Raw genomic sequence first — 10,002 nt, 5'->3', positions numbered from 1 at the left:
TCAAATTAAAAATATATATAATTATTGTTTAAATTAAATTATATATCATATAAAAAAGAATTTTAATGAAAATTTGAAATTTATCGATAAAACTATGGGCCTTTTACAAAAGAAGGAAAGAAATGCTTATGAACTAATCAATCTTGTTCAACTGAAAGATGAAGACGTATGCCTTAAGTGTCAAACACTTCGAACCAGCGTAGCAAGGGGCCCTCCAGTTTGTGAGGAGGCTAGGTTTATATCTTAGTGCTAGAACTCTATTCCTGATTGCTTTATCAATCACTCGAATAAGCTGAGCAGTCCCTTGAATACCTTTTTGATGTCTGCGTGCATTTTTCTCCCTCCAAACATGATAAACTGTAGTTTGAAATACCATTCTTATGAAACCTGTCCATCCTGGTTGATGCTCTTGTCTGAAGAAAGTTCATAGTATCTTGCCAGTCCGGGTTTAATCCTTGACCCTATGAGCCCTCCTGCCATTCTATTCCATACCGTATAGGCATAATGACAAGCTAAGAACAAGTGATCCCTCGTTCATCCTTCTCACTGCATAAGATACACTCTTGCTGTATACCCCAAAGCCTTATTCTATCAGATGTGGAGAGTCTATTTTTTACAGCGAGCCAAGAAATGAAAGAGTACCGAGGAACACCCTGCACAAATCATATACTGCTACTCCAAGGAACTTCTTCCCGCTTGCTTCTGGCCTGATCCCAAGTAGTTGAGAAGTGTGTATTATAATTGTCTGGAGAATGTCTCCAATTATAATACACACTTATATATATTTTAATAATTAACCAATTAAATTTATAAATAAAAATAGAATCTTCATTTAACCGTTTAGTAAACCCTACTATTTTAGTCACTTTGACTTTAGTTGATTTTTTTAGAACAAAAATTAAAAATGAGTTATTTAGGAGATTTGAGATTTCCCTTCTTTAAATAATAGTTTAGTTCTCATCGCTTTCACCTATTATGAATGATACATGTATATTCGGTATGCTAAGAAAGTTAAAAAAAAAATTTGTTTAATATATTCAGCAAACATGTATCATCATCACATAAGACAGACCAACAACACCCTTTTGTCCTTGAAGAAATCTTTTACACAAAGTCTCTGTCTTTGAAATATTTGTTTGGAGAGGACAAAAGATGGAGAAGAGCAGAAGAACAGAACAAGTTGATTTATTGCAGAGGTTGAAAAAATTGACAGTTTCTTTGGTTTGTTGTCTTCCATTGTCTCTTCTAGGTCTTCTTCTCATGCTTCTCTTAATCTACAACAGCTTCTCTGCCTTCTCCCTTCATCTTGATCCAATCCCACCCAAATCCACTCTTTCACTCAATTATAACCACCACCAGGTTCTTCATCATCATCCATCATTATCATCGTCATCAACATCGTCAAGGTCAACTTTAACATCATCATCTAAGTCAGATTCTTCATTGTTGCTTGCGGTGAAAGAAACCTCTTTAGGGCTCGTACAAAAGCAGAAAGTTTCGCCAATAAAGACAGAGAGAAGGACAAGAAGACGGAAGAGAAGAAACGGGTTAACACCCGCGATGACACAGAAGCCACAAGGCAAATCAAGACAGAAATTCAAGACGAGGATCAGGTCATTCTTGTCTGAATCCTCATGCGAGTCCCTTTTCTTCATGATCTGGATCTGCTCCTTAGAATCTTTTGGTGAAAGAGAACGGTTCACAATAGAGAGTCTCTTCAAGTCTCACCCAAATAGCTGTCTGATCCTGGTCTCAAACTCACTTGACTGTGAGAGAGGAACACTCATCTTGAAACCCTTTACAGATAAAGGGTTTAAAGTGCTTGCGATCAAACCAGACTTCACTTACATTTTCAAAGACACGTCAGCAGAGAAATGGTTTGAAAGACTGAAAAAAGGAATGTTCAGTCCAGGAGTGATTCCATTAGAGCAGAACCTCTCTAACATTCTAAGACTAGTCTTGCTCTACAAGTTCGGAGGGATCTACTTAGACACAGATGTTATAATACTCAAACCTCTCACCAGTCTCCACAACGTAATCGGAGCACAAACGGTTGATCCGGTTACAAGAAAATGGAGCAGGCTCAACAACGCGGTGCTCATCTTCGACAAGAACCATCCTTTGCTTAAAAGCTTCATCGACGAGTTCTCAAGAACCTTCAACGGTAACAAATGGGGTCACAACGGTCCATACTTAGTGTCAAGAGTGGTTGCAAGATTCAACGTTTCTAACTGTTCGTCGGATATGGGATTCTCTGTTCTTCCACCGTCTTCGTTTTATCCGGTGGATTGGACTAGGATCAGTGGATTTTACAGAGCGTCCGTGAATGGGAGGGAGGCAAATTGGTCACGTAAGAGACTTATGCATTTACGTAAACATAGCTTATCTGTTCATCTTTGGAACAGAGAGAGTAAGAGTTTTAGGATTGAAGAAGGAAGCATCATTCAAAAACTCATGTCTGATTCTTGTATCTTCTGTAACTCTTCATTTTTACATTAGTTTTTTTTTTGTCACAACATTTTTACATTAGTAAAACAAGAACATGCAAAGTAAATTTCCCACAAGAGAGAGAGATATAGACAAAAGAACAAATATATCTGCATGATGTGAACATACAAATTTGCTGTTCTATCTGCCACTTTTGAGGAGCCCTACAAAACAAGCAATGTGTTACGTGTTATTTGTAGATCCGAAGTTTGTTTCTTCTAATTATTTATGGCAAATTTTAGGGTTAAATCCGTCCTTTTTGTTTTGCTTATCACAAACGCAACACATAAGGTCAGATATCCAAATGCAACTGCAGTGCTCAGTATTAGAGCATGCTGGCTTCAGCCAATCCTATTCTATTCGCATACCAACTTAGGCCCTGTTCGTTTGTACATTTGGAAGATGCATCCAGATGGTCCATCTAGATGTCTTATCCAGATGTTCCATCTGAGTGTTGTTCGTTTCTTCATTTCGTCCATGCATCCAGATGAATCATCTGAATGCAACTATGTTCGTTTGCTTTTCATTTTTTAATTTCCATCTGCATCCAGATAGACTTGTTAATAAAATGACTAAAATATAATTTTTTACGTTTCGGCGGAAAAATAGCATTTTTACGGTTTTGGCCGAAAATATTTTTGCGGTTTTTGAGAAAATGTGTTTTTCGCGAAAAAGTATTTTTTTATGGTTTTGGCGGAAAAATACGTTTTATGGGTTTCGCGGAAAAATACGTTTTTGCGGTTTGGACGGAAAAAGTGTGTTTTGAAATTTTGGCGGGAAAAGTGTTTTTGACGGGAAAATATTTTATTCACGATTTTGGCGGGAAAAGTCTTTTTCGCGATTTTGGTGGGAAAACTTTTTTCGCGATTTTGGCGGGAAAACATTTTTGCGGTTTTGGCGGGAAAATACATTTTTCCGGTTTTAGCGGAAAAATACGGTTTTCCAGTTTTAGCGGAAAAATACGTTTTTCTGGTTTTGGCAGGAAAATGCGTTTTCCGGTTTTGGCGGGAAAATTTCATTATCCGGTTTTGGCGGTAAAATTGTGTTTTTCAGTTTTGGCGGGAAAATACCTTTTCCGGTTTAGGCGGGAAAATTCCTTTTTCCGGTTTTAGGAGGAAAATTTCGTTTTCCGGTTTTGTCGGGAAAATTGTGTTTTCCGATTTTGGCGAGAAAATGCATTTTTCCGGTTTTGGCGGAAAAATACATTTTTCGGTTTTGGCGAGAAAATGCTTTTTGCGGTTTTGGCGAGAAAATGCTTTCTGGAGTTTTTGCGGAAATATGCGTTTTTCCGGTTTTGGGGGGAAAATGCATTTTTTTTTTGTTTTGATCGGAAAATGTGTTTTTTTCGTTTTTGGTCGAAAAGTGTGGTTTTACTGGTTTAGGCGAAAAATGTGTTTTTATGAAAATGTGTGTTTTATGTTTTTTTACGGAAAACGCATCTTGCGGTTTTGGCGGGAAAGTGTGTTTTTCAGTTTTTGCGAGAAAATTCAATTTTTTGTTATAGCGGAAAAATGTATAAGCAAAAAATAGAATTTACGGTTTGAAAATAATATTTTGATTTTAAAAGGTCATTTTTGTCATTTATCATTTTGGATTGAACTAGATGCATCTGCATCCAGATGCACCATCAAGACTCACCTTCATTTGGGTGAGAATTTTTTTTTTAACGCTGATTTATTACGATCTTACAATTATGATATAGGAAAAGATTACATAGACGATTCGACAACCGACAATACTACCTGCCTTATGAAGACTTACGCCTAACTGCATCACCTGAGCCGTCTTATGAAGATCCACGTCTGGTCAGATTTACTTGCACCATGTTGAAGATCCCTTGCAAGCCTTTCCTCTGTAGTCTGCATAATTGTTTAATAAACTGCTTTCTCCGGGAATTGAAACCTGGATTTCCTGTAATCTGCAATAAATTGCATAGTCTGAGATTCGAACCCCAGACCTGGATGTATAAGCCTTTAAACCTTAACCAATAGGCTACGGTGCTTCCACTTGGGTGAGAATTTGAAATGAGTTTTTAAAAATTCAGCTGAGTGATCCATCTGGTTGTAACATTATAATGCACAAAACAAACATCAATTTGCATCTTCATCCAGATGGATCACCTGGGTGAGTAAACAAACAGGCCTTAGAGTAATGAGATAAATATTGTAATCTAAGATGATATCTTCATCATATTTAAAAGCTAAAAGTAGGTTTTGATTCCTATTAGCCTCGCTATCATTTCTTTTGCCAGGTTTTGTCATCACCATTTCGACTTGTACCTTACAACTAGAATTAAAGAAAGAAAAAGTTTATAACAACAAAACCATATTACATATTGTGGCAACACAATGGTCTTCCTTGACTCAAAAGGTTTTTATAGGTTTTCACTAAAAAAACTCTGCACCTCTGAGCTCCCATGAAACCTCTAAATCCTAGTCTTTTTGGGTGGGCTTCAAAATTACAAACTCAAAGCCAAAACAATAGGTTAAATATTATACATATACTTTTTTTTTATCATTCCATATCAAACATTTTGGAATATTTTTAGGTGTTTAGAAAGGCAAAAAGGAGTAGTAGTCATGATTCGAAACGATGGAATCATCAAGGATTCTGAGTATCAGTTTGGATCTCATGAGCCAACTCTCTGGTTAAAGAATCAGCTCGATCGTCGTGTCCTCCAGCAAATGTGTAGACTTTGAATGCAAACTGAAATGACCTCCACAGCATTTTAGCACATCCTACTGTCTTCTTAATGCTAGGCTTTGCATCAGGTGACACAAGCTTTTCATCTCTCTTTTCCTGTGAATTTTAGGTTGATCAGATAAGAACTTTGGTTTCAAAGATACTTAAAAATAAAAGGTTCATATTTTTTAGCTGTTTAATTACCTTCAATGCGAGTTCCATGCAGTTTGATGAGATATCAACCATTGTCTCCTTGATCTGAAGAAGTATATTGAAGTCAAAGTGGATGTTGTGGCTCTTGAATTTCTTAGCTTCTTCATCTTTGGTTCGGTCCAGCGTGTCGATGTCTCCTTTGATCTGTTTATTTTGGATCTTTTAGTTAACATAATGTAGTTAAAACGGTACGGTAGGAAATTAAGTAAACTAGTTACCTTTGTGAAGTAACGTTCTACTTTATCAAGAAGCTGAACCAAAGGAGGTTCTATCTTCCAGTTCTGTAGCTCGGTGATCACTCCGTGCAGCTTCGAGTACAATGCAACAGCCATTCTTATTGCTTCAAGTTTCTTCTGTGGAAACCCTTCGCAACGCGCAAGAACCTAATAGTTTCAAAACATTTTCAGAATCAAGAATCACAAAAACAGTGGACATAGAAGTGATGGTAATAAGATGTTTGAAATGTCACTGACCTGTGTCTCATCTGTAAGTTTTTCAAGAACTGATTCGACACGGCGGTGGAAGCTAAGAAGCTCAGTCATGTCTTTACTCTGGAACTTAGTGATCTCAACCTTCAGCTCGTTGATTGATTTCATGTATTTAGCAACATCTTCTTGAATCTGCTGAAAATATGCAGACTTCTTTGTGATCTCAGCAAGAGCGTCAGCCATTCCTTGCTTTCCGCCGGCGGGAGCGCTTCCCACTCCGGCTTTTCTTCCGCTTCCGCCACCTTTCTTTGCCTCGGGATCACGACCTTCTACTTTCCCTTTAAGGATTCTGTATAGGTTCCCTAACTGGGTGGATCTTTTTAGTTTAGTAGCTGCTTTCTTGGGTCGCAAGCTTCTTGCTGCTCCTGGAGGTGGCGGTGGACCAGCTGCTCCTGGAGGTGGCGGTGGAGCAGCTGCTCCGTTTGCCACACCCATTCGAGGTGGTGGTGGAGGTGGTGCTGCTCCGTTGGCCATAGGAGGTGGTGGTGGAGGAGGTGAAGCTCCCTTTGCCATAGGAGGTGGTGGTGGAGGCGGTGATGCTCCATTAGCTTGAGGCATAGGAGGTGGTGGTGGAGGCGGTGGTCCACCACCGGCTCTATTCGATATAGGCATTGGTGGAGGTGGTGGTACTATGTTTTGCATCGGTGGAGGAGGTGGTGATGGTGCAGCTGCAGTCCCTGGAGGTGGGGGAGGCGGTGGTGGCGCCACTGTGGTTCTTGGAATTGAAGGAGGCCGTTGTGGGGCCGCCACAGCTTCTGGAGGAGGAGGCGGTGGTGGTGGAATAGAGCCTTGTAAAGGCATAATGGAAGGTGGAGATGGTGGCAGTGGCGGAGGAGGTGGGATTGATGATATGGCCACCACATTAGCCTTTGTAATCAGCGGTGGTGACGGAGGAGGAGGAGGTGGCGGCGGTTGAGAAGCTAAAGATACAGATTTTGTAGTGGATAGAGGAGGAGGAGGAGGTGGTGGTGGCAAAGATGCTGGTGCAACTTCAGATTTCACTGAAACATTGAGTTTGGATTCAGATGTTGAATCCAGTGGAGAGACTTTCATGAATGTATATTCTTGCTCATCAAGAACAACAGATTCTTCTGTCTCCATCTTCACATCAATGTCATTCGTCTTCATCTTGTTCTCTTCAACAACATTAACCTCTTCTTCTCCATTGCTTTGGTTTGGTTCCTGAGCTTCTTTCTGTGACAAAATGTGAATAGCAAGTCGCTTAACGTCGATAGGACTAAGCTTCTCAAGTGCTTGAACTCTCATATTCCACAGAAGATGTGATGCAGAGTTTGCAAAGTCTCCAACTTTACCCGGCGAACCCATCATCATTGGTTCTGGAAGGACCGATCTTGGCGTGATTGGTGAGCCGCAAAACGAGCTTCTGCTGTCGGAGAATGAATCAGATGGAGATAAAACTCGACTGCTCGATGTTTTGGCAGTCCTTGGACTAACCAACTCTTTCTTCTCTTCCACTTCATCAATCTCCATCATATCAAATCTCTCTTTAGACATCTTGATCAGTCCATCTAATGCTGCTAAAACCTTTTCCACTACAAAGGAAACATAACATTTTAAAGAGTTTGAAATTTCAAGATCTTGAAATGATTTTCTTGTGAAAGTAACGTTTATTGTTACCTAGTCGATCGGACTGATTCTTTCCAACGCTGCTACTCCAATACTTAGACTTAGCTATCCATTCCGGGTTATCGATCCATGAATCTCCAATGGATTTCAAAGCATTGAAGAAATGGTCAAGAACCTATGGGATAAACAATTGATCAGACTCAAGTTATATGAACTAAAGACAGAGGAAGTCATATATTCAGCTCATGTTTTGAATACCTTATCAACATTTGCGCGTCTAATTTCAGATATATGTGAGCTGTGGATAATCTCAGGACAGAGATTTTGGAGATCTTTCATTGTATGCATCACCATCTATCCAACAACAAAAAAGGATGTGAGTACAAAAAATATACACTATTAATAAAAAGGATAACTAACTTTGTGGTGTACTCACATCGGTTATTGAAGGAGAACCCTCGAGAGGAGCAAGGTCAATGATGTCTCTAAAGGTAACGATCTTTCTGCGAAGCTCGACCATGAGAATAAAGTTTCCTGTCCATTTAGGCGAGCTGGTTGTCTTTGGGCTCTTAGCTTCTCTAATGGAAACATTCTTTAGGATGCCCATAGGCGAAGAAACACGTCTCGATGATGATGATAGTTGGCTCCCGGATAATATTGTCTTAGATGATCTAATCGGTATAGGTGATGAAGGTTTTGGTGAAGAAGAAGGTTTAGGTGAAGAAGAAGAAGAAGAAGAAGAAGATTTATCATCCTGCTTCTTAACCTTGCTAACTTTAGGTGACGCTTGGCTTTTTACTGGCTGAAAATTGTTATTATGAAAAACTGTTAATTAGTTTTTTTTGGTAAAAAAAAAGTGTTTTCACTTCTTTGTCGGGAACCCAAGCATTGTAAATAGTCCCTCCCACCGTGAGTTGAACCCAAGTGGCGGAAGTTACAGCCGCAACTCCTTTACCACTAGACCAACTCAACGTTGGTTAGTTAATTAGTTCCTTTATTATTCATCATCATGTAACAAAAAGATACAATCTGATGATCTAACATGGACAAGACGAATGCTTATAAAAATCTGGTACACATAATAAGTCAAGAGACAAGAAACTTATTAATCCAAGACTTTTCTATGAATCATTTATATGATTTCCTGAATACATGAAAGGACTTTGTGCATATGAATAATCAAAATCAGTCAAGAGAAATTTAGCATAAAATCATTCAAGAAAACAAAAGGCAATTTTACCTGTAACTTGCTCGATGATTTACGACCGAACAACATTGTTTGGATGTCCAAACAGCCTCCGGCTGTCATAACTTGCCGGCAACTCCAACTTTATAATGTAACAAAAACTATATTTTTTGGGGGTTTCTGTTGAATTTTTCAAAATAAAATATGATTATTTACAGACTTATTCAAAGCCTTACAGCTGAAGAATTAATATAGAATAACATCAGAATCGTGCAGGGCAGATTAGGGTTTGAGATTCAATTCAAGAGCGACTTGTTGGCTGTGGGACTTATGGAACTTTCTCAAAGAGAGAGCCAAAGGAAACCAAATGTTGAATCTGTCTTATTTAAGGGCAAATGTTCTCTAACCCCTTCCTAAACCTATGTCCTTTTTTTAGTTTGTTTTGTTCTGTTTTTTTTTTCTTATCTGTGTGATTTACTAATTATATAATAAATCGAAAAGGTAGTTAAAAACGATTGAATTCCTATAGCCATTCTGTTTTTCTGGAGACTAAACCTTTGTAACAGAAAACAAAATTTTATCTTGTTTCAAGTAACACAAAAAGAGAGCAAAGCAATGTATGACCTGCACAATTGGTGCTTCAATTAAAAAAAAAAATTCGTTAACAGACATATTATTTATTGTACAATGTACAGGTAAGACATTAAACAATATCACATACCTCTCAACACGATTTGCAGCTATAGTGACGGTGAGCTTTTTTTTGCTAAAACTATAGAGTATGAATGTACAAGAGGTAAAAAATCTAACTATAAATTAAATACATCACCATACATTGTACATGCAGTTGTAAATGTAATGTATGAAATTATTTCTTTTTGATTTAGATGTTATAAAATGTAAAAACTATCTCAGTAGTGAAGTTTTTTTTTTTTTTTTGAAAAAATCTCATTAGTGAAGTTTGTGGACCGAAACAATTAACCTATAACAATTTCCAAAATTTTGGACATAAAATGTCATAAGATATACAAAATGAGATTTAAAATAGTAGCTTAATTCCTGAAAAAAACATGATATATCATCGATTATAACATATAATAACGTAGTATGTAAGTTGTACTAGTGTCTTCGTTATATACAAAATTCAAACCGGTCAAAATGCAAACTTCAAAGAAAACAAAAATGCTTATAAGAATTTGTTATTCGTATCCTTCAGGCTTCAACGGTTTTACACATTATCAATTCTAAAATTATATATTTTCAAATTTTCTCCACTTCATGATTTTTTTTTTGAAAAGCATGCTAAGAGCCTATGTTTATATGTTGATTCCATCTTAATGACATGTTTTGTCTAACTAC

General features: G+C 37.8%; 2 protein-coding genes across 2 annotated transcripts; one reads left to right on the top strand and one right to left on the bottom strand.

The window, feature by feature from the left end:
* The first annotated feature begins 1,097 nt into the window (after nt 1-1,097).
* LOC103838463 (uncharacterized protein At4g19900-like) lies at nt 1,098-3,139 on the top strand. Its single transcript, XM_009114903.3, has one exon. It carries the CDS (start codon nt 1,153-1,155, stop codon nt 2,497-2,499), a length of 1,347 nt encoding a protein of 448 aa, XP_009113151.1. The 5' UTR covers nt 1,098-1,152; the 3' UTR covers nt 2,500-3,139.
* Nucleotides 3,140-4,495: 1,356 nt separating this feature from the next.
* Nucleotides 4,496-8,943, bottom strand: LOC103838462 (uncharacterized protein At4g04980-like). Its single transcript, XM_009114901.3, has 8 exons — nt 8,698-8,943; nt 7,894-8,259; nt 7,716-7,811; nt 7,509-7,632; nt 5,856-7,423; nt 5,601-5,765; nt 5,374-5,526; nt 4,496-5,286 (listed from the first exon to the last, which is right to left on the bottom strand). The coding sequence occupies exons 1-8, from the start codon at nt 8,764-8,766 to the stop codon at nt 5,089-5,091; spliced, it is 2,739 nt and encodes a 912-aa protein (XP_009113149.2). The 5' UTR covers nt 8,767-8,943; the 3' UTR covers nt 4,496-5,088.
* Between the last annotated feature and the right edge of the window lie 1,059 nt (nt 8,944-10,002).

Source organism: Brassica rapa, chromosome A09 (assembly GCF_000309985.2).
Source record: "Brassica rapa cultivar Chiifu-401-42 chromosome A09, CAAS_Brap_v3.01, whole genome shotgun sequence".
In the NCBI taxonomy this organism is placed as follows: domain Eukaryota; kingdom Viridiplantae; phylum Streptophyta; class Magnoliopsida; order Brassicales; family Brassicaceae; genus Brassica; species Brassica rapa.
This window is presented reverse-complemented; position numbering and strand designations above follow the sequence as displayed.

What these genes read in the sequence shown, in the direction of transcription:
- LOC103838462 (XM_009114901.3), bottom strand. Translation starts at nt 8,766, where the DNA reads ATGACAGCCGGAGGCTGTTTGGACATCCAAACAATGTTGTTCGGTCGT. An exon ending in AATCATCGAGCAAGTTACAG is followed by an intron (nt 8,260 to 8,697) that starts GTAAAATTGCCT and finishes AACAATTTTCAG; the next exon opens with CCAGTAAAAAGCCAAGCGTC. An exon ending in AACTTACAGATGAGACACAG is followed by an intron (nt 5,766 to 5,855) that starts GTCAGTGACATT and finishes TGAAACTATTAG; the next exon opens with GTTCTTGCGCGTTGCGAAGG.
- LOC103838463 (XM_009114903.3), top strand. Translation starts at nt 1,153, where the DNA reads ATGGAGAAGAGCAGAAGAACAGAACAAGTTGATTTATTGCAGAGGTTG.